Below are 24,571 nucleotides of genomic sequence, written 5' to 3' on the forward strand. Positions count from 1 at the left end.
TAAAGCTTCAAACCACACCAGTTCCTTTCCCTGCCTGTTTCCTTCACTACTTCTATGGTTAGGGAGGCACAAAATGGAGACGCAGAGGAGAAAGAGAGCAACTTTCTGATGCTTTTCTGATGAGGTGACCTTGGGCAAAGCATGCCCCTCCCCGTGTTCCAGCTTCCTTGTCCACGTGATGGGAAGACATAGACAAATCGCCTTTAAGATCCCTCCCAGCTCTCACTCAGAAACTCTGCAATAGGGGTCAAGGGTACCAGTGGCCACGGCTGTTCCCAGGACAAGATGAATGGAAACAGAAGGGTGATGTAGTATCAGAGAAGGGCAAAGCAAATTAGGCTGTTGGCCTATCTGTTTTAATCCAAGCCAAGTTTATTCTAGCGATAACAGGTGAAGACTGTTTTAAAATGTATCATCCTGACAATGCCCCTTAGTACCAGCACAAGGATTTCTGGTGTACTTTTGTTCAAAAGAGCCCGAGGGCTTTGTGTGTACTGTCTCATTAATTCTCAGAGCATCTGTAAAGTTGCATGGAAAGTCACAGTGAGTTCTGTATAAATGCAGAGAAACAACGCTTCAGAAGAGTTAAGTAGCTCTCACAAGGTCGTGTGGGAGCAGCCTTGCACCCAGAAACCTGGGTTCTACCTAGCACACTTATCTGTGAGAGCTCTGCTTCCAATCTCGGGGCCGTGGGCATGAGAGAGTCTGCACTGTGGCCTCTCGAGCAGTCTTTTTCCTGAACTGAGGTAGGTGCTGAGTACCTGAAGAGGTACAGAAAGGACTTGAAATTCTTAGACATTTTTCTGTGCCCGTTTCCCACCTAGACCAGTCAATGCCCCATCTCAAGGGCCCAGGGGCATAGACCTTATGGTAGTTGCTATGGAAACAGTGTTGCATGAGCCTAAGGCTATGGAGAACCAGCTGTCATGACTAGAAGTGTGTATTTCTGGGTCACCTTCCTGGCTGCCCCAAAGGACTCTGTCTTCATTTACGAGAATACTGGAAGACTCTGTAATCTGATCCATCTCCTTCCGTGGTATTGAATTCAATGTCCCAGTTCTCCAAGGACATCACCATCTCTAGGGGTTTGTGTTGCCGAGTGGTATTCCTTGCTGACCTACAAATCCAAGGATAGTCGTTAGGTGTTCTACCCAAATGCTATAAGACTGTGATGATGAATCTTCACCACTAACTGGACTGGATTTGGATACTGTGACCAGTCCACTCATGGGCCTACCACTGTGCCTTCCTACCAGAATGAAACCTTAGGAGCCAAACCAAACTCTTCTTCCCTTAAGTTGTTCCCATCAGTCACTGTTTCTCTTCACAGCAGTCAGTGCAGTCAAACACTGACCTTGTGTAGGGTCTTGTGTTCTCTGAGCCTTAATCCCTACAGCTCTACAAAAGAGGTTAACCAACAGGGTGGTTGCGAGGATCATAGAATGGCTGACTCGGCTGGCTCTGGAGGGCATGTCATGGCAAATGCGCATGTGGTTACTCTCCACTTTTCCATGCTGGAGATCCCTTCCCAAATGTGGTCGATGCCCTCCCCCAGAGTTTGCTACATGATCTCAGTGGTCACCCTGGTAACTGTCACTTGTTAGCTCAAAACAGGTCAAGAGAAGAGCCAATTGTTCTTGAGTGGTTAATAGCCTCTTGTCCAACATCCCTGGAGACTGCTGGACTCACAGTGGGTGATTATCCCCATAACTACTCCCTTGCTCCAAACGAGAAAGGCCTTTTGTCGACGGACTTGATTTTGCAGGCTGCCCCATCTTTGTGTCGCTTTCGGCACATTAATTATTTAGTGCCTGGTAAAGCTCTCTGAGATCACAAGATGAAAGGCCCCGTGGCAGTTCAAAGTCTTTCTTTTGATTATTATTCTAGCCAACATATTTTGGGGGGAGAAAATAGGTTTGAGATCACAGGGGAGTGAATTTCTTAGAGAGCAGTGCATAAACAAGCTGAGGAAGCCGACCCAGAACGGGCAGTCATGGTGCCCTGCTCATGGATGCTCTTGGGATGTGCGTGTAAGTAGGAGCAGGAGGCATGTCACCTAGAGAGTGACACGCTCTCCATCGCGCTCTTGGCTTAGTTAACTGCTAGTGAGTCTTCAACAGCTTCTGAAATCCAGATTGGAGCATTGGTACAGTGACCAAGCATATCAAGAGCAAGAGGAGGCAGCTTACAGACAGATCAGGAGTAGCTTCCTTGGGACAATGAGGTTATCTCTAGGAAGACAAAATGACGTGAATTAGGATTGTTCGAAGAGAGAGAGAGAAATTTTGGCAGAGAGGGCATCAAGTGTAATAGTCTTCATTATTTGACTTTGACCATGAATTGTGAATCACCAGAAGCCTACCTAGACATAATATTTCAGCTGACAAAATAGGGCTATACCTCAACTGCCTTTGCCTTTGCCACAGAGCAGCCTATTTACATGAGACAAGACAACATTTTTCCTAATCTTTTCTTCTAGCTTTGTAAGAAAAAAATAAAAGGGAAGGAAGGAAGAAAGAAAGAGAGAGAGAAAAAAGGAAAAAAGAAAGAAAAAAATAAGAAATGAAATTCAGCATGAACAGCAGTTCTGAAACTTAGGATTTGAGAATGAAGTAAGAACACTGTTGTAATGCACGCTCATAGGCGTCCAAGGTGGCTGGCACAGCAGGGTTGGAGAGTAGCCTAAATGCCTGTCCTTGAGGGCCTTGATGTTCAGGCAGGCATGGATTAGGTTCAAGATTTGCTTGGCATGAGGCAAATCCTAGAACTACTGATTTGATGGGGGTCCGGCTGAGGAATGATGGGGGCTTTTGGGGACATGGATTTGGTTGGACATTTAGAAGAGGATTTCCCAGGTGGTGAGACATACAGATAGTCCCCGAAAGTCATCCAACAATGTAACACGATTCTGTCTCAGAAAAGAAAAAAAAGAAGAAAAAGAAAAAGAGAACAGATTTTTTTTTTGAAGACTATAGGGAGTCAGAATTGGGTAAAGATATTTTATGCATGTATTAGATTGGGGAAAAGCGTAGAGACTAATAACAGTGTGAACATGTGAACAATGAAAGGTTGTCTATTGCTGTAACAAGATACCACGACCAAGGCAATCTATAAAGAAATACCTTTACTGGAGCTCATCATTCAAGAGGGTGACAGTTCACAGCCATCATGCCGAGGAGCCTGGTAGCAGGCAAGCAGGAAGGTCTCTGGAGCAGAATCTGAGAGCTTACATCTGATCCAAAAGTAGGAGGCAATGATGCACCTGCTCCAGGGTCACACCTCCTAATTCTTCCCAAACAGTTCCACCAATTGGGAAGGGACCAAACATTCAAATACGCAAGCTTAGGAGCTGTCATTCTCATCCAAGCCACCATGAAGGTCAAACATGGTGTCAGGCTTCAGATATACAGGCTTCGGCCATGTGTGTATAAAGTCTTCGCTGTGCCTTTATACACTAATACGCTATGTACAGGATTCCTTTCCTGGTGTATCACTAGTTATCTTTCGGCTGTAGTTAATTTTGACAATTCGTTCTCTGAGAGAGCAGAAGCTGCAGTCGTGATTTCCTTTGTGTCTGTGGTGTTCTTTAATGCGAAGCCTTTTCAAGGAGTGCCTATTTTCCCAGGGCAGACGGCTACGTTTCACCACTGAGTGAACTCCACAGTTATAAACAGGATCTCTGGGGACAGGGGGAAAAGCAAGAAACATGTGTTGGAGCTGACTTTCAATGGTCCGAGAGAAAATTATGAGACTCATTTCTGCTTTAGGACTTGAGCTCCGAAGAAAGAGCATCCATGTTTCTGGCAGGAGGGGAGTGGAACCTAGAGAAAGGTGAACCGGAGCGGGGGCTGCTTCCTTCCATTCAGATTCCACCCCTGACTTTGATCGCTCCTCTCTGAATGAGCCAGCTGGAAGAAAACGTGAAAGCAGACTGTAGAAAGCCAGATCTGCATGCACCAGAGGGGTCTTTAGCAAGCAGCGAGTCCAACCCCCTCATTTCCAGCCCAGAAAAGGTGTAGGGAAGTCTGAGTCTTCAGGATAAAGAATACATCTGCTAACTCCTTCTTTCCCTTCCTCTGAAAATCACATCTTTGCATTTTAGACTGAATTCACTGCCTGTTGCAAAGCCCCCATCATTACTGGTGACACTTACAGTCAGGTGACTTCACCAAGAAAGTTCCTCCAGGTGAACAAGTGTGGGCCCAGCTCCACGAATACCCGAACCATTTCCCCTAGCTGCCAGTCCCCACACGAGGCCTGCCCTCTGCTTTCTTTCCCTGCAGAACTCTGCCTGCTTACTACTGTTTGACATCTGGATGGCTATTTATTTGGCCACATTAGGCTTTGCCTTGTGTGACACAAAATCATTGTAAAATAATGCATTATTAAGTGTGTTTTCAAATGAGGGGGAATAACCGGCAAGCTGTCAGTGATTGTTTTGTTGTTGGAAGGAAAATAAATAAGTAAGACGTGTACAAGGATGGCAGGAGAGCTCCAAGGAGGGTTTCCAAATACAGGCGCTTGTTACAGTTTATTGATGGAAATTTGTAAAACATGGTTCCTAGTGAACCTAGGGCAATCACATAAATAACTGGCACACATGCGTAGCTTGTTATCTCTTCTATTGACACAAAGATGATAAATCCACTAGATTATATTATTGGCTTAGATTAGTGAACACACTGCAAGACATATGAAAATGAAGATCTGAAATACAGATATCACCTACTGGCTGAAATTTGGGTATTCAAGGCAGTTGACAGTTGGCCAAGTCCACAGTTAGCTAGTGAATAACAGAAGAGTGCCCTGGGCAAGCCCTTTGATGTTTAGACATCATGTTTATCAATACAAGATCTTCTTGGAATTGGAAAGGGACCAGGATTCACATTCATCTTAATTTCTCCAATGGAGGTAGAAGCTTAAGACATGAAGATGTAGAGAACTGGGGAGATGGTTTGTAGACGGAGGCTGCTTGTTCGTTCCCAGCTGCCCAGACCTGAAATAATCACACAGAAACTGTATTAATTAAAACACTGTTTGGACAATCACTTAGGGGTATTGCTAGCTAGCTCTTATATCTTAAATTAGCCCATTCCTATTATTTTATATTTTACCATGAGGCTCGTGGTTTACCGGAAAGCTTCCCAGCCATCTGTCCCCTTCAGTGGCTCCATGGCATCTCTCTGACTTTGCCTACTCTCTCTCTATATCTTTTCCAGCCTGACTATATTCTGTTAAGCCATTAGCCGAAAGAAGCTTCTTTACTAACCAATGGCAATAAAACATATTAACAGCTTACAGAGGAGAATCCCACATCAATGGTTCAGTTGAAACAAGGGCTACCTGAGCTCAGACACTTGCTTTAACCCATGTGAAAGCCAGGTGTGGTGGTATATCCCTGTAACGCCAGCTTTGTGGGCACAGAGACCCACAGTTCCTGTGGTCTTGCTAGCCAAATAGCCCAGCAAATTAGTGAGCTTACGGTTCAATGAAGAGACTCTGTCTCACATAATAATGTGGAGAACAACAGAAGTTGCCTGAAGTATCGCTGGTCTCCAGACACATAAGTACATGTGCTGGAGCACATGAGGGCATGCACTTGTTCTTTCAGAATGACATGGCTGGCATTTAAACAGTACAGCACACTCACATGTTGACTCATTTGGCCCTTACAAAACCCTGGGAGATCTTAGAGCATGATTTATTCTTATTCTTATCATCATTTTCAGAAAGTTGATACTCCTCCAAGTATGTCCCAGCCTGAAATTAAATAGCTAATAAGTTCCAAAATTACCAATATCCTCCAGGGCCTTTCTTTCATTCATTTGACAAGTATTTGTTGAGTGTCTACTATGTTCCACGTCTGGTAATAATAGGGTGTAGTTTCAGAAGTATGCAATAAGCAAATCAATATACATGACATATGTGTGGAAGAAATAATAGAAGACAGGGGAAAAATAGAGAGGATGCTGTTGTGAGTGCTGTCTAAGGAGGTACATGGGTAGATGCCTGGACAGAGGGAAAGGGAAGGAGTGGTCACAGATCTCTGAGGTTAGACATGACCCATGCGCTCTGGGATAGGAGTGCCCTTGATGAGTTTGAGGAATGGCGAGGAATCCTTTAAGACAGAGCTCGCAGGGAAGGGAAAACGGCTACAAATGTAATCAGAGCATGAAGGAGGGGTCGGGTCAGATGGAGTCCTTTGAAGCAAGGCTATAGAAGGAAACTTCCAGGGGTGAATTGTCAATCTAACTGATGTGTGAAGGACAGATTGCAGGGAGACCAGCTGGGTTTCCATAGACAGCAGTAGTCAGGCTGAGAGGTGATGGGGAGAAAGACCAGCGAGCATACAGTTCCGGGAGAGCCATCACAGTTTGGGGGAGAATTGACAGGAGGTGTGAGGCTGCTTCTCACCTTCTGCCCTAAGCAGCGGAGCGAGCAGAGTATTAACTTCTGAAATCAGTTTTAGGTAAAAGGTGTAAAGATTTTGGGTTAGTCCATGTTATATCCAAAATGCTTATCGGGTAAGAAAGTTCAGAACTGGCGTGGATGAGTGAATATATTCTATTTTTAGATGAGTGTTTGGGCCTGGAGATATAAATCTCAAAAAGGAACACAAATATCCCACAGATTTTTTTCTTTAAAGTTGAGCACATTTACACACCAAGCAAAGAGAAATTCTCTAAGTGGTTCTCTAAGGAAAAAAAAAATATCCGAGTGTTTAATTAATATAAACATGAATGAATGTGGGTTTCTTTAAAATCAGTCTGTTTATTGGTCAGTAAAGACTCCTCAGTAGGTCGTGGATACCTTGAACTTCTTTGTCATTGGTCGTTGTCAGTTGACCAGGTCTACTCGCTGTGGCACAGTACAATGTTAGGTACAGAATTTCCCAGGCAAGGGCTGTCAGGACCTGGAGACTTTGCTTCCTGGTCAGTCTGACAAACAAGGATGAGTGGCCCCTACCACCAGTGTAGGAGGCACCCAAGGGCTCTGTGGCTACCATGATGTGAGAAGTCCAAGAAGCAGGGAGGCGTCAGTTGGGTCAAACGTTGCACAGAAGGTCTGTAAGACCAAGACTGGAGTTGACAGTGACCTTGACTTGGAGAAGCAACACAATCGTGCTTTTTACTACATTTTAGGGAAGGTGGAAGGAAGACTGTGGAGACCAACTTCTCAAGAGATTTAGCTGCAGAGTCGTGATGTTAGTGACTGAAGCAGAGTGTGGGGGTCAAGGGAGTTGTTCTGTTTCCTAAAGATGGTTCATGCTTTCTGTGGCTGAGATCAGCTTGGTATTTTGTAAAGGGGGTAAATCACAGATGCAGGAGCCAGGGGTATCCGTTGCAAGGGCAGACATCTCAGGGATAAGGCGAGCACCTCCAAGCAGGGTGCCGAAACCACTGAAGAGGATAAATCGTGCTCGGATTCTTCAAATAGGGGTGATGGAAGTACACCCAGGTTCTGATTCCTGGTCAGGAGGACCCTAGACTTCCGCTTCCTCAGTGATCTACTACAGAACAAGGCTGTTAGCTGAAGACAGGAGGGAAGGCGGGGTGGGGGGGGCTCTGAAAAGCTAATGTGGAAATAACTATGCTAGAGTGGTTTGGGTTGGTCAGGAAATATAGTGGGGTTTCTGCATGGTCCTGGGCATTCCTGGCAGTGCCTTTAAGTGAGGTTTGTCAGCTTCATTGTGTGCTCCTCTTTCCCTCCTCGGTACCACAGGCAGCTACTTCAGAGCAGCTGTGAAGAAGCAAGAGGCAAGCTCATTCAGACAGCGGGCACAGGAAGGCTGCAAAGAGATGGGCCATGAATCTAAGCTGAGGACGGCAAGGGGTGATACAAGGGCAACAGAGAGCAGTGTCGAGAGCTCGGGGTCTTCACTCCATCTCAGTTCCCTATAGAGCCAATAAAGGGCTTGGGAAATCATTAGAGAGGGAAAAAATCCTTACAGTATTCAGTCTATAATCCCCCAGTCCGGGGGTGTTTCTTTCCCTTTGTCTCCTTAGGCCATCACAGGCTCACTTGGACACATGGAAGCTCGTCCCCTGCCCACCCTTATCTCTCTTTCCTTTTCCACTCTTCATCCCCCAGAGTCTAAGACTCTTCCTGTTTTAGCCAGTAGCTTAAATCACATCTTCACAACTAGACAAACCAGGTTCATTCCTGTTTGTAATTAAACCTCTGTTTCTCAAGGATTGGGCGATGCCCACCTGTAACCTTAACTACAAATGGTTCCGTACTGCCTGTTCCAGGAAACAGCAACCTTGCCTTGGTTTCAAAAGCTTTTATAACTATCTTGAAACTCTGCCTTTGTTTCAAAAGGTTATGACTACCTTGTTCTGCTGCTCCTGTAGCTACCCCCCAATTTGCCTGCCAAATCCCCCATTTGAAAACCCCCTACACCTGAGCTATAAAAACTTGTATCTTGTACATGTCGAATGCTGACCTCTTGAACCCTGTCTTAGGGGGAGGCAGCCTGTGTACACAAATTTTAAAAAGCTTGCTTTAATTAATTGCTTGCTTAAATTCATTTGGGTTGATGGTCTTTCTCCTTGCATTTTTGGGATTAACATTCCCTCCCTTCTCCTAACTACACGGCTTGCTTCTCACGGCACAGTTTTTCTTTATGCTAAGAGCTCTCTCCCACAAGGAGTGAAAACAGGAAGGGGTCGGAACTCTGAAGGAAGTCTTCAGGCCCTTAGCCCTGCACTGTTCAGTGAGGGTGCTTTAGCCTACGTTTTCTAAAGAGGTGCATATTCGATGAACTAGGATTAACATTGCTCCCCTGTGAGCCCGCAGTTCTAGGAGTTCCTGTAAAGTCAGTATAAAACATCCTGCTTTCTTTCCAGTTCCCAACTCTGAGGATGCCAATTTGTTGGCGTTCTTGGTGGATTCTAACAATGAGTAAAGTGCTAGCTGAGGAGACAAGCCACAGCGATCTCCTTGTCTCCTTGTGGGTCATGACTCAGCCCTCAGAGACTTTCCTTTCCAATGCTTTCAGATACAGCATTTAAAAAAAAAAAAAAGAATATATTAACTGGACTTCTTCCAGGTAAAAAGTCATTTGCCATTCTGTGCCCTCTCAGAGAGTCCTAAGTGCTTCCTAAACTCTATCCCACCCCCTTGATGCTTCTCATCTAGGAAGAAGTAAATACCATTCCCAAACAGAAAGGTTATGAAAAATGACATCATTGCAAACATTGCTGAGGCTCAGTCTTGGTGTTGCTTTGGGATTGCTTCAAGTTTGAGCGAAGCTGATGACTCAGTACGGAGTTGGCAGTTTTTGTCTCCACTCATTCACGGCAGAGACTCGGTCGTCCTCATCTTCCCGGGCCCATCACACTGTGGCCATGCTTGGTAGTCACCCCCGACCTTGAACAGCACTTTTGGGGCCCTGGCAGGCATTGTAGAGAGCATGTATGTGTGTGTGCATGCATGCATGCATGCATGCATGTGCATGTGTGCTTCTATGTGTGAAGATGCATGTGTATATGGGTACACATGTAAGAGTTGTAGATACATGTAGAGGCTGGAGACAAGCTCAGTATTCCTCAGTCGCTGTCCACCTTGTTTTCTAAAACAGGATCTCTCTCACGAGTCTGTGACTTGCTGAGTAGGTGAAGCCCCTTGGAGTCATCTGTCTCTGTCTCTCTGGGGACAGGTCTATAAGCATGTGCCATTGTCCGGGTGTGGTAGTTTATGCCTTAAATCCCAGCACACAGGAGGCAGAGGCAGATAGTTCTCTGTAAGTATGAAGTTAGCCTGGTCTACATGGCAAGTTCCAGTCTAGCCAGGGCTGCATAGTGAAACCCTGTCTCAAAACAAAACAAAACCCCAACCAAACCAAAAGAAAAGCATGCACATGCCACCATATTTGCCTGCTTTATTGGGATGGTGGGGTCTGAACTCAGGCTCTTACGCTTGCCTATCAAGTACTTTATTGAATGAGCTATATTATAGCTTGATTTATCAATGTTAATATTGGAGACAGTCTTCCTATATACCTATTCTGGATCCAAGTTCATAATCCTCCTGCCTTGGCATCCCAAGTGCTGGCATTATAGAGCATGATATCACTTACAGTCATATTATTGATTTTTTTTAAAGCTGTCTAACCCTAAGAGAACTCATGTAGCCTTGAGTTCCCTTGGATGAGGTAGCTTCTCCCTATAACTCACTTGCATAACTCCAGTGCCCTTACCATGCACTTCCTCTGGGCCATTTCAAAGAAATGCTGGAAGAAGAGGTAGCTCCCAACTCATTTCTAATTTCTATCGACCAGATGTGAGAGGAGAGGAAAGATCTCTTCCCTGGGCACTCAGGAGTCGGTGCTTCCCTGTCAGCTCTGTGGGAGAAGGGCAGAGATCATTTTTCTTAGAAAGTACCAGTTAGAGTTTGAGGAGTGTGTGGCCCCGTGGTCAGCTTTTCCGTAGAGCCTAGAGAAAGAATGGAGGATGTAACAACAGAAGACAGCTATGGGCATCTGGGCCAGAGATTCTCAAAGTGTGTGACATGGGGTCGATTCTGAAAGGAAAGGAGAGCAGGGACGCTGCTTTCAAACATTACACGTGGCCAGCACGCTATTGATTGAGCAATCTTCCCGGCCTGAGTTTTTGTTCGTGCTGCCTTGTTTTGGAGACAGTCTGCAGTCCTGAATTGCTGCTGCCCCAGAAGGTGCCTAAGAGGCTGCAAGACAGAAACTGGGGAAGGGCTTTGGTTCCTCCTCCTATTGCTGACTCCTCCCCTTTACCCTACCATTACAGCTGGCTGGAGCCGCTGCAGGTCAGCTAACTCAGGGCAGAGCCCGGTCTGTGCTCTGGTCTGGATTCTCTCACTTGCCCCTTTCATTCTCGGTTGTTGTGCCTAAAAAAATGGAGAGGGTGATACCCAGCTCGAAATGTCACGGTGCTGTGACTGTCATGCCACAGGACTAAAGGACAGAGCAGGATTTTGCACCGTGGAAACCACAGAAGCCCCAGCTCCCACCTTCCCTTCTCCCCTCTCCCAGCCTCACCACACATCTATCCACGAAACAACTCATTCTCCAACCCTTCCTCCTTTAACACGAAAAGCTTTGCCCACCATAAAACATTAGCAAATAGTGATGGATTTGGGGATTTTCAGGGAAGAACGGTGGATGAGCATGCACAGTCTGCTCATTTGCGTTGTAGACAGATTGTAATGACTTTTCGCCACAAAACCCACTCGAGGTTCTGTTAAATAAAGAGCTAATGCCACTTTGCTCTTTTCTCTCATCCCTTTTTTCACTCATGCAAATCAGAAACATTCGTCCTCTGTGGCTCCCTGGCCTCTTGGATGTGGGAAACCCATAACACAGCTTTTTTTTTTCTCTCCTCCCTGAAAATAGCATAATTGTCAAGTACTCGTAACTTTTGAGTGCAATTTCAACCCTCTCATTGATAAGGCAATAACCCAAGCAAACAACATCAGATGAAGTTGCAAGCCCAAGTGTGGGGATGGAGGACATTATTTGAAAGAGATGAATCGAAGTTCCCTCTAAAGTTGCACAAATTCTTACCAGCAGAACAGACTTCGGATAGAGCTATTAGACTGAGCCATTAAGCTGCCTGGCTTCTAGTTCATCTTCCAGAGGGCCTTAGCATGGACTTCCCACAGTATTCAGGCTCCTCAGATATGGCTCTGCTTGACAGAAAATGCACAACACAGTGCAGCAATCAGCTCAGTCTGTTTGTGCCCTGCTTGGTCCTCTTTTGTTCATCTTTCTGCTGAGTGCCATGAAAGCCTGCGATGAACTTTCGTTTGAACCGATATCGAATGACATCTCGAAGACCCGTCCTAAACACAAGGGTCAGTGTTCTCTCCTTTGTTTTTGTGTCCAGGTCACAGCTCCGTGGAGTCACCCCCAGGAATGCCTTCTCCTCCAGATAACTTTGTGTGGAATCTGACCTGGACAATGAAAGACTCCTTTCCTTTTCTGTCCCACCGCAGTCGATACGGTAAGTGTATGTTTGACAGTTGTCTGTGATACACCATCACTATTGTTTGGTTACGGAAACTCTGAGATTCCATTTGAAATCATTAGTTATTTGGGAGTCACTCAGTCTCCAATAGCAGGCCACATACCACTGTACCCTCTGTCCCACAAGGATGCTCAGGAATACCATCAGACCATTCAACTAAGATGTATATATTGCTTGTGAGTCCTGGAAGAAGCTAAGGGATCTGTGGTTCCCATATTCCATCCTCCAAGCCTTCCTGGTACATGGAGTCCTGATATCCCTTCAGCATTCCTTCAATTTATTTATATCTAATTGTAGCTTTTGGCTTTAAAGTTCTGACTTTGGCATCTCTATAGACCATGATTTCCTAAGAAGGGATTGTGATTAGGAACGTTACAGGTCTTCCAGGGTCCCTTCAGTGACTCCATCATATTTGGCTAACTTCTGTTCTCAGACAGCTTATTTGTCATAATCTCTGCTCATTTGATGATGCAACAGCCTCAGAGGTCAAGAGAACTGGTCTAGTTCTAGTGTTTACAGATGCAGAAACTCATTTTCACAGTGGGCCCTCTAGCCACAAAGCTGGGATTCCTTGCTTATGGGTCTTCTTTCCCCCAAGAGGCCACCAACTCCACCTGTGAGCTGCTGTACTGTGAGTCCTCAGGAAGTTGACTCATTCTCAGAGCTCCAGCCTGAAAGCCTGCTATAGCCGGGGGGGGGGGGGGGGAGGCTCTGCCATTGGAACATCAGGGTTATAGGAGAATTGTGACTTTACTGGGGAGCACCTTCATTTCTTCAGCTCTCTTGGTAGAAGTCCCTCAAGGACAGGTAATATGCTATGTTTATGCCCCCATTTTATTCCTTCTCTGAAAGATACTGCTAAAGGCTTATTTATGAATGATGAATGGAAGCAGAAGGCTTCCTGATACAGAATTCTCTCATCAGACCTAATTCAATTAAGTATTTATGAACCCAGTACAGCGCTGAGTTCTAGATGCCCTTCTGGGCATATTTACCTATTCCTGCTTCTTAGTCTCTGCCCTTGGGCCTAACCTATTTAAAGCACACCTAACAGAGATGTTCCACCCCCTGTAGAAACCCTCCAGTCAGAAACCTGCCATCCCTCCCCTCACCTATTACACGGTTAGTCTTGGCTTCTAATAATGGCACCTTTCATTTCAAACTGAAAGAAAGAAATGCATAAAACCCCCGTGGGCAGTTTGGGATTCTACTGTGAGCTGAGAGGCTGCTTGCCATTCTTAAGTATTCCTAGGGAGAGGGAAGCCTCAGTGGTTCTTTGGGAGATTCCAAATACAGGTTGCTTCTTGATTTTATTTAAACCAGGCACACACACAAATGCCGTCCTATGATAAGACCGAGTATCTGTAAATAATTGAGAAGCTGGTCCTTTGTGTGGTTGGTGTTGTCCCCAAGGTCACCAGATATATAGTATAACTGGTCTTCAGATAACACTCAGAGTTCCTGTTCAGATTCATTCACTGTCTCTATAGGAAAACTTAAATGAAATTTAGAATGTCTAAAAGTCTAGCTCAAATGTGTCATAGACAGCAACTATTAGTTCCCTATGGATGCCATTGAAAGAGTTTGCAGATCAAAGGGAGAAAGCCCTGGGGGCTTATGAGGACCCAATTACCTACAACTTACACTTGGTAAACCCACTTCCAATCTCTGAGCCCCACCTTCCTTGTCAGTAAATTGAAAGGCTGAGATAACTGTGGCAAAATATAGATCAAGATGTTTCTTAAGATCTCTTTCAAACTGTCCTCATGGCCCAGAACCTTATGATTTCCCTTCTTTGTTGAGCAGATTCAAACCATAGGTCAGTCAGTGTCCAAATGCTGGACCAAGGTGTCGCCATCAGCGCCATTATTAGTGTTGATTCATGGGAGAAGGACTGGTGGTTCCTTGAGGAAGGACAGTGATGCTTTCCGATCCTTTCTGTCGTTTGGCCGTATTTAATTCTGAGGGACTCAGGGAGACTGCATGGCCTCCATCAAGACTTACACTTCCATCTCCGTAGCTGTGTGGCTAGCCCCCATGCCGGATGCTGGAGCTATACAAATTCGGAAGTCCGGAAGACTGGTCCCTGACATCTCAGAGTTAATAGGCCAGATAAATAATTCTGTAGGCAGCAAATCTCTTTGCCAGTGAGTGACAATGAAGATTCACCCTGAGACCTGTCACAGAGAAAGCTAATGGCAGACCTAGGGCCAGACTCCTAGCTCCCAATGGTGTTTTGTGGGGGTTCAGCCTACATGTCTATGAATCAAAAAGGCCAGCAGGCTCATAGGTGATAAATCCATACCTTTCATCTGCCAGGAAAGACATTTTAAGAAATGTTAACAACTTCATTAATTTTAAGTCCTCAAACATGGGCAGAGAAATTTGACTGGAACATTGCGACCTGAAGGGGTAGTTCTTCAGATTGAAAGAGACCATGGAGTCTTGGTCAGCGTACTGTGGAACTTCACGTTCAGTTGACTGGCTTAAGCTGCAGCGTGGTGGATAGGTGAGGGCAGCGAGAGCAGCATCAACAAGCCACCCGCGGGTGATGTGATTGACAGCGACAAGCCAGTCTTCTCTCAGACAAGCTGTCCACCCTGAGTGGAGAGTTGGCTTCCTTCTTGCTAGTGTTTTATGGGAAGAGACGAGGTAGAAAGAGGCTAATAAGATTTACTCACCCCCCAGCCTGTAATTATCTGCTTGAGGAAAAAGTTTGACCTACCTTTTTGAAGCCCTCCAATATTTCTTCTCATTTACGCCGGGCCTTTTATGTTGTATAAAATATATTCCCTTCAGTGGCATTCAGTATCAGATTCCAGCTCTCTCTGGCCTCTGTCTTAAATGACGATAGCCCGCTAATTTTATCATGGGGAGCCGAGAGCTGCACTTTCCTCTCCAAAGGCTTTGAAACAGGGAGGACATATGAAGACAGATTTTTTTCCTCCCCGTACTTCCTTTTATCATTGGCTCTTATGTCTGTGAACTTAGTTATGGGCTTGGCTGAGGGATTAGCCTCTGAGTTGGAACTCAGCTACAAATGTCCTTCATCGGGTCCCATAGGATGCTTTAAGAATAAGGAAGCCTGATGGCCTTGGGTTCTAGAGTCACAGAGACAGATGGCGCTCTTCCTAACTTTAACTCTCATGTTTGCCCACTCTGGAGATAAAGAATCAACTAAGTGTTTTATTTTATTACCATCTGTATGGATGTTTGTATGCACCAGTGTATTCATGTGTGTGCAAGTGCATGTGTGTGAATGTCAGAGTTCAACCTTGGTTGTCACACTTACGAACACTGTCTACATCTTTTGAGACAAGCTCTCTCATTGGTCTGGAGCTCACCAGTTAGACTAGACTGACTAACCACTGGGTCCCAATAATCCTCCTGTCGCTGCCTCTCCAGTGTTGGGATTTTATATGCATGGGCTATCATTCTGGCATTTTGCTCAGGTTCTCATACTTGCGGGGCAAAGCACTCTTCTGACTGAGCTATACCCCAGGCCCTGGATCAATATTTTAAACAGGACGCCTGAAGATTCTTCCAATCAGGTGACCAAGACAAAGGGTATTTTCATTTGTTGTTTTTCAAAACTGTGGTACTTTACAAAATCCTCTCCCATGCATTTTTTCTCATTTAAATGTCATTATGAAATTACAGCGGTAGGAAATTATTCTATTTTCCAGGTTTACAGAAATGTCAGTGGAAAGCAGAAGGAATTCATTCGTAGGGCTCTTAAGCTACAGAGGGGTGAACTCAAAAACCTCAGATTCTCTCATCCCATGCTGTGTGTTCTGTCACATCACAAAGTTATTTCAAACTGGGCCATAGAGAGATCTTCCTGAATGACCTAGCATTGAAGCTGAATGATCAGGATGATGTCTTAAACCTTGGCAATCTGTAGAACAAACATTTGATGTCTCGGAATTGAAACCATTCCTGGCAGGGTAGGCAATTCACCTCCCAGGAAGCATGTGGATTTCGCCACTTGGCACTGTAAACAATCTTATATGCTTATGTACTTTTCCATTTCAGACCATGGTCCTTATTATGGGTTGCATTGTGTTACCCCAAAAGATATGTTCAAGTCCTAAGGCCCCAGTACTTGTAAATGAGACTTTATTTAGCACAATTATCTTACATCTGTAATCAAGTTAAAGCAATGACATGGGGATTCACTGGGCCCAGATGTCATGTGGCTTCTGTACTTATAAGAAGAGAAACCGCAGACACAGATATCCACCAGACAAACATCCTGTGACTAAGAATTCAGAGACTGCGGCCATGCTTTGGATGCCAATGAACACCAAGGACGCTGGCAGGAATACAAGCTAAAAGAAAGGTATGGATTAGTGCCTCCTCCAGAATTTTAAAGGCAACATGGGCCTGACGGGTGCTTGATTTCAAAGATCTGGCCCCAGAACCATGGGAGAATAACCTTTTCTTATTTTAAGGAGTCCAGTTGGTCTTTGTTAAGTCATCCCCGAAGAATGAAGTTCAGACCACCATTCCTCTTCCACCCCCACCAAACTCACAACAGTCTCACTAAGTGAAATATTCCTTCCGACACCTGAGCATACAGAAGACAGTGTTGGCCTTTGAATAAATTTCTTTTGAAACTTTGTCTTCTTTTGGGACCAGAGGGGCCAGTCTAATTTAGGGACTGGTGCTTTTGGAGAGAAAAATTAGACTTTTTAATTACTTTCCCTGCTACCACCACCATCTGACTTGTTAATGTATCAATTTCTTCGATTGAAAAGACTGGGTCAATTAAATCTATCTCTCAAAAAAATTAACCTAACACAGAATCAGAAGTGGGAAACAGAAGGACCCTCCAGCTCCCCTGTGGGAATGACTTCAGCGCTCTAGCAGGAAATCAGTTTGATCACATTTCTGGAATTACATATTTAATATGACTGCCCACAATCAGCCATTCCGGCCTTCAGGAGCCTGGCGTCATTGAAAGGCAGCCCCCAGCCTCCCCCATAAGCTATTGTCATGGCTGAAAGTTTCCTTAGTGACTCTTCTACCCCGTCCAGGAGAACCTTTTGTGTTCATCTTCCAGCCCTGTTCCACTGAGCTGAGAAATCAAGTTATTTCCTAGCTCATACATCTGTATTCTTATCTGCAAGACGGCAAGAAAAAGACCTCTGGATGCATTCACCAAAAACGCTGAGTCCCAGAGGGAGCAATAATGCCAGCAGTCATACAAGACCCAAGAACACGGACCATCTGTCACCTCAAGGCCATGACCTGCTGGGAGCCAATGAAATCAACCCACAAAAATTCAATAGAAAGCAGCTGGCTTAGAAGAAGTATGTTTAAAATGCTCCTCTTAGTCATATGCCTTTAAAATGAAGATGCATGGAGCCAGTGAATAAATATGAATGAACATTTTATGTAAAGGCGCTTTGAGCAAAGGAGAGGCAAGAAGGGAAAACTGTCTGAATAAAAGAGCAGAGAATGATTGACCAACTAGCATACATATGAGAAAAGCAAGTCCTGAGAAACACACGGAAAATACTTGTCACAGACAGAGAAGAAAAAAGAGAGAGGGAGAGGGAGGGAATGAAGATGAATCTCCATGGCTAACTGATCTCTTATTGTCACATATTCTGTGCCCTGTATTATGGTTTCCAGCCGTCACCCTTGGACAGGTAGCCCCCTACTACACGTTCCAATCTTGCTCTTTCCCTTGGTCATTGTTGCATCTTTCTATGGCCTAGATCATTCCCCACCACTTACTGTGTTTCCAGCAACACAGGGAATAAGTGGGAGCGTTTGTCACTGAGCAGCCACTGCCTACCAGGTTATGTTCTAAATGTCACTGATAAGGTCAAATGGGATCCTTTCCCTTCCTTCAAGGGACTCTGGAGGAAGAGGTAGCCTGCCTATTCTATGATAAGAGCAGCTGTGGAGGCACGTCTCAAACCACCCTGGGACACAGAGGTAGGACAACTAAGCTCTAGGCCTTGAACTTCACGAACTCCAAAAGGACCACTGGTGAGGGCATTCTGGGTAAGGAGAACACAGACGTTAAGACAAAAGCAAGACCAGATTCAGCTTTGTGATGCAGAGTGTAGATGAACTGAGAGGGGCCAGCAAGGTCAGAGAAATGACTGCTTCTGAGTGAGCTCAGGGCTTAGACCCAAGCCTCCCTGTGAAAGCACAGCTTTGGAGGGTGTGGTGGTTTGAATAAGAATGGTTCCCAGAGACTCATCTATTTGAATACTTAGTCACCAGGGAATGGCACTATTTGATAGGATTAGGAAGATTAAGAGGCCTTCTTGGAGAAAGTCTGTCACTGAGGGTGGGCTTTGAAGTTTCAAAAGCCCATGCCAAGTCCTGTGTCTCTCTGCCTCCAGGTCATGCTATGGCTCTCAGTTACTGTTCCAGTACCTATTGGCATGCTGCCGTGTTTCCCACCATGATGATAATGAACTAAACCTCTGAAAGTGTAATCAAGTCCCAATTAACTGCTTTGGTCATGGTGTCTCTTCACAGCAGCAGAGTAGAGACTAAGACAGAGGGACATTGGGGTCATAGCAAAGATCCCTTTGCTGGAGCATCGACTCTAATGACTGAGCAGATGGAGATACCACTAACTAAAGAGAGAAGAGAAACATTTAGCAATAAGAGGGGGCAACCAAGGCATCAAGAGAGAGGGGGCAGGTGTCTAGGTCCATGTCAGAGAAGTTACATTTGGAATAACTTCAGAATATCTAGGAGGAAATGGCCAGTGGAGAGCTGGGAAGTGTTTTCCCCTCTTCTCAGCCTGCAAGAATTACATTCAGCAGCCATGAGTGAGGTACAGAGTTTTGTTTTGACAGCTTTGGGACACCTGAGCTATTGTATAGAGAAAATTTCTAACCAACCTAGAAAGGTAAGCGTCCAAAGCATATGCAGAAAAGTGACGGTTGGACGTGAGAGGCAGCCCTCCTAAAAGGAAATATTTTGTCAGGAGCGACCTCAGATGCAAACGCACACATCAGAAGAGACCTCTCCTGTGTAGGACTTTAGCCAGCCCATTTAGAAAGATGACTAGAATAATTTCATCAGTGAGAAATTCATAGGGATTGTGAGCCATCAGGGGCCACAGCCGTCTGGTCAAATAGCTTCATCTTTTGGATGAGGAGGGGAAGACCCAGTGGTGCCTGTATTATCTGCAGGGCAGTGGCAAAGTGCAGAGTGGAACCTAGGTGGCTTCTTGGCCACCCTGCACCTTACCTCTCTATGGTAGAGGCATGGTCATGGCTCATTCTGTGCCTGCATTCACATGGAATTCCTCATACCTCAGCCTGAACTATTGCTTTACCTGTCTCAGTATTGGACATCATAAGTCTCTGTCAGACCAAGAATTGCTTCAGTGTGCAGCAGTAACTTCCCTGTAGAGATGAACTTCTTGCCAGGCTTAGTGGAGGTGCCTCATAACTACCTAGGGAACACCAAAATCTAGATTCCCGGGGTCACTGCAACGGTCATTAAGTTTGAGAGTCATGGGCTTTTGCTTTACCTCCTTGTTGCCAACTTTAACCTCTTCCATAATCACTGCACCGATGGTCTCCCAGAATCTGTCCAAAGACACAATACAGAGCAGCGAGGGAAAGGAATCCTGACTGAATCCTGACTCCCATTCTCAGGAGTTTTCTTACTTTCAATTAGAGCCCTACTTTTTTTGGTTCTGCCTCCCCCCCCTCGACACCCCGATAAAGAGTTGCAGATGACTAATGTCTTTGAGAGAGAAAGAATCAGAGGAATTCTGCACCGGTCCCAATCCCAAGAAGTCAGCCATGGGCTGATACACATATGAGGAAAGCCAAATGTACTCAATAGGTTATACATACGTGCTTGCACACACACACACGCATATATGCACAGGCACATGTATATACTTATAACAATAATAACCAAATAGGAGAGCATTAATTTGGGAGGCATAGGAGGGGGAGGAAAGGGGAGCAAGGGGTGATGTAGATGCAGTATTCATGTATAAAGTGCTCAGAAAAATAAAAATTAATTAAAAAGTGTCAATGGCCATGATTCCTAGGGACAACGCTGTTGTGGCAGTTATGAGGGAAAATATGAATGTGTTCAGAGCACAGGTGTTTCATTAATGCTTTCTGAACTCCATCCAGTGGGAGCAGTATCCTGTGTTTTGGTGTCATTCATATACATACGTATATATGTACATATGTATATACATATATGTGCGTGTGTGTGCCTAAAGTTTTGTGCTTAAAACTTATGAGTGTCTAGTTTTCCCTCTCATAGCCTGAAAGTATTTTTTATCTTTAATCATGATGCCGTAAACTATAATATGGTTTCCAAACTCACAAAATCATACTGTTGGGCAATGTTCGTTCCGTGTCCAGCTCAAATCTTTTCCTATCCTTTGCTCTCAGCAAACTTCCTGGTAATCCCTTTACTATCTGTTGAAATCTTATCAGTCTTCAAGATGCTACGCGTATATTGCCTGGCTTTTTTTGTGTGCCCTCCTGGCTGTTCTAAGTCTGCATACTTTAAGAGTTAGATACAGACTAGCCCATCTCGCCAGCTGGGCCGCAAGTATATGACAGGTAGGGTACATGCTAGGGCAGCCTGGTGTTCACCTATTTCACTATCGTCATCAGCTGGGAACCCTCAGGCTTGCTTGCAGCAGTCAGCAGATTCTGCTCTCCAGAGACACGGTAGTAAGCGAGAGGAAAACTTGCATCTTTCCAGGTCTCCCTTATCCACCAGCTTCCCCCCGTTGCCATGGATGCCACATGGCTCAGAGCTTTTTTCCTGGGTTCTCTTCTCAAGAATCTTAGTCACAAATACCCATTTAGAGAGGTGTCATATTGACTGGTGGTACAAGCTGCTAAAGCTTCGCCATGTCCTCTGAGCCCTTGTTTATTTTGTCTAAGATCGTCCACTTCACGCACATCCATGCTCAAAGAGAGCAAGAGCGCACATAAGTGTTTCCTACAAACTAAGATCATGAACTGGAGGACCAAAATGAACTCAAGCCTCAGCCCTCTTACTTTTCCAGACTGAAGTCCATACCACCTTGGCGAAGACACCTGACTGTCTTATGCCTCAGTTTTTCCTTCCTAAAATGAGGAGGATGGGCTTGTTAATCTCAGAATAGCTGTCATTTTTAATTACTTAATTACTTACAGTAATTTTTTTCCTAGATAAAGAACAGAATCTCATTTTTCTGTCTACAGATTGTGTCGATGGAAGCATGGTGATGACCATGGATGAGAGAAATGAGAATTAAGCCTTCTGTGCCATCTATCACCCCTCTGGGAGCTCATGCTCACACACCTCCCCCTCCAAAGCAGTGTTTATGTGATTGATTGATTAAAGGAGACTTGGCCCATCTTCTCTGCAGCTTGATTGTGAGCAAAACAGATGTCTTGAGTTGAGTGATTGGTTCCCAGATGCATCCCAGGACACAGGATGATGGGAAGGGAGTGAATGATTTCAAGTCCCAGGCCCCATGATAAATGAATAGTGGGTGTGAGTAAGGGGTGGAGAGGGGCCAGGTTGGGTATTTAGTGTTATGAAGTGAGTGGCCAGATGTTGATGGCAGCTGGTAGATTAATACCAAAGGTGACTGGTGGGCCAAGTGTCCCTTTAGGAAATTATCCAGGAAGAGGAAGTAGCCATCCTTAATCATCTAAGCTTGGGATGGAAGGAAGAACTCTCAGCTTCCTGCCGCCCAGCTGGTGAAAGCCGTGTTAGAGAACTTGCTTTGGCTACCTTCCCAAAGGGGGCGATTAGTCTTAGCATGATAGTTATAGAAGAAAATTGAAATTGCTTTATCTCACCACTTCATTTCCTGATTAGGAAACAGAGCTCTATGCAGATTAAATGCCATGCATGAAGTTGCATGATCTCAGTTGATGTCTTCTGGAGGAAGCGTTGAGTGATAAACATTCATCCATCTCTTTGCCTTCACACCTTTAAATGAAATAACGTTTGACACAGTCTTGCCCTCAGCACTATGCATCCAATGCTACCATTGACCACTTTACCCACCTAAAGCTAGCCATGACAGTAATCTCTTGGTTTGATTGAGAGACCATTTCTTTATGTGTAAAAGGAGACTGCTTGTACATTTCCAGCGGCCCAGACCCAAATAACCACACAAAAACTATGTTAATTATAACACTTGTTTGGGCAATAGTTCAAGTATATTCCTAGCTAGCTCTTATATCTTAAATTAACCCATTTCTATTAATCTGTATATCACTATGAGACTATAGCCTAGTGCTAAGTTTCTGGCGTATAGCTCCTTTGGCAGTTACATGACATCAATATGACTCTGCCTACTCTCTCTATATATCTCTGTTAGGATTTCTGTCCTGGTTTTATTCTTCCCTGACATAGGCCAAAGAAACTTCTTTATTAACCACTGCTAATAAAACATATTCACAGCATACAGAGGGTAATCCCACATCATTGCCCCTTTTCTGTCTAAACAAAAAGGAAAGTTTTTAACTTTAACATAGTAAAATTACATATAACAAAACAGGTATCAAGCAAGAATTATAGTTATAATATTTATATATGATTTATCTTTTATCATAAGTAAGAAAAACTGTAACTGTCTGTCTTCAGCTTCATCAAAGACCCGAGAAGTATATAATATTACCTAACTAAACAGGAAGTGTATTGCAAGCAACTTCCAAAACTCTAGAATTGACAGAAACATTTTGCTGCCTAGATAGTCATCCAAAGTTCTTCTGTAATGTTGGAGCACCCATTTTCAGCCTATAGGCCCAAAGTATCTGGCAGAATATTCCATGGAACAGGAAATTTGAAAGACTGTTTCAACTATATTGGCAGTTTGTCAGCCACTTTCTTCTGTGTCTTGCAGAATTTCTGGCAGACTCTTCTGTGAAACCCTGAAGAACTATTTTATCTTTTGGAAAGTTTAGCAGTCGCTTTTCTGGGTCCTGCATGTCCAGTTCATATAGCATACCATCAAGCAATCCAGGCAAGAATAACAGTAGTTTCTTGTCTAAATGACTAGCCTTGTCACATTAAGACATATTCCATAATGAGTTTCTTCAATGCCCATCAACCTCTCTGAAGTATTGGTCCTGCCAGAAGCAGACATGTTGAGAAAAGTCTAAGTTCTTAAAACATTTTAAATGTCATATTCTGTAGGTCTTTGAAAGGTATGGAGAATACCTGCCCATCTGAAATATATCTCTGTACATCTGGAAAACATAACATGACTAAAAGTTTGGTTATTCTAGATGACTATCTATTAATCTGTATTTCTTAATTGTAAACAAAATGGAAATATACATATAACAAAATCGACTTTCCTAATGTATTTATTTGTATATAATATCCCCCTTATTTGTGACCATTAACCATTTATTACTACCCTTTTAAAATGAAAATAAACATTTATAAACAATCATTTGGGGAATTTGGGCATACTTTTCTCCAAATTGTTTCCTGCTGTTTGCTGGGCGAAGTATTTTCAAGGTTCACAGAGTCCTTTCAGTGGGCTCTTGTTTCATCAAACCACATTAGACTGGAAGGAATCCACAAGTTTCCATCCTCTGTGGAAACAAAAGCAGAACCTCTTTTCCAAAGTAATATATCCTTAGACTTAAGTTTCAAAGATACCTTTAAAATATATATGTTGATATAGCATAGCAGCCCATACAATGAAATGTCTCTCTGTACTTAGCTCATTCACAGCCAAAAAATTCAAAGAAAATACAATAACATGCATAATCCAGACTCTGTTTATTTTCCATCTTTATGTTGCCTTTTTTTACTCTATTACTTTTTAATATTTATTTTATTATTTTTATTCTTTCTACTCTCTCTTAAGCCCATGTACATTTATCCAACACTGTGATCATCTTCTGACCAGGTGCATTTCTTAAAATGCTAAGCAGTGGCATGACTAGGACTTAGGCTTGTGGCTTTGCTTTTTGGTTTTGCCCAGTCCAACATGGCGAATGTATGTTCACTGCCAACTTTGTGAGCCACACTTGCCTCTACAGCTCCAGAGAGACAGTGAGTCTCTGTTGCCACTGTTAAGCAACTTGCTGCATGCTGCTCACAAACCCCTTAAGTGCTCTGTAACGGAACCTCCTGAAAGAGTCAAAGCCATTCATGCCACCAGCGCAAACCAGGAAGCCAGCTCTAAATGGATTTGTGCCTCTGTTCACCACCAGCAAACAGATAGGCTTATCTGAAAAAAAATGTAGCTTCCGAAAAGTTCCATTTGACTCCCATTTTTGTGGGTCTGGATGCCTATTTTTTTGGTTTTTTTTTTAAGCTTTTTTAGGCTTTATGTGGATGTATGTTGCCTCATGTTGGGCACCATTTTGTAAAGGAGATTGCTTATGTGTTTCCGGCAACCCAGACCTGAATGATCACACAGAAACTATATTAATTTCATCATTGTTTGACCAATAGCTCAAGCATATTCCCAGCTAACTCTTAAATCTTAAATTAACCCATTTCTATTAATCTGTGTATTGCCATGAGGCTGTGACCTGCCAGTAAGTTTTCAGCATCTATTTCCTTCAGCAGCTACATGTTGTCCC

At 44.1% G+C, this 24,571-nt stretch overlaps 1 protein-coding gene across 1 annotated transcript in view; it reads left to right on the forward strand.

Annotated features, from left to right (window-relative positions):
- Alk (ALK receptor tyrosine kinase) overlaps nt 1-24,571 on the forward strand; it is a 721,983-nt gene that overhangs the window by 194,611 nt on the left and 502,801 nt on the right. Inside the window, exon 2 of the mRNA XM_048431162.3 lies at nt 11,862-11,978. Coding sequence (XP_048287119.3) covers nt 11,862-11,978 — 117 coding nt within the window. The remainder of the gene's footprint in view (nt 1-11,861; nt 11,979-24,571) is intronic.

The sequence above is a fragment of the Myodes glareolus genome, chromosome 6, assembly GCF_982192425.1.
Source record: "Myodes glareolus chromosome 6, mMyoGla1.1, whole genome shotgun sequence".
Taxonomy (NCBI): Eukaryota; Metazoa; Chordata; class Mammalia; order Rodentia; family Cricetidae; genus Myodes; species Myodes glareolus.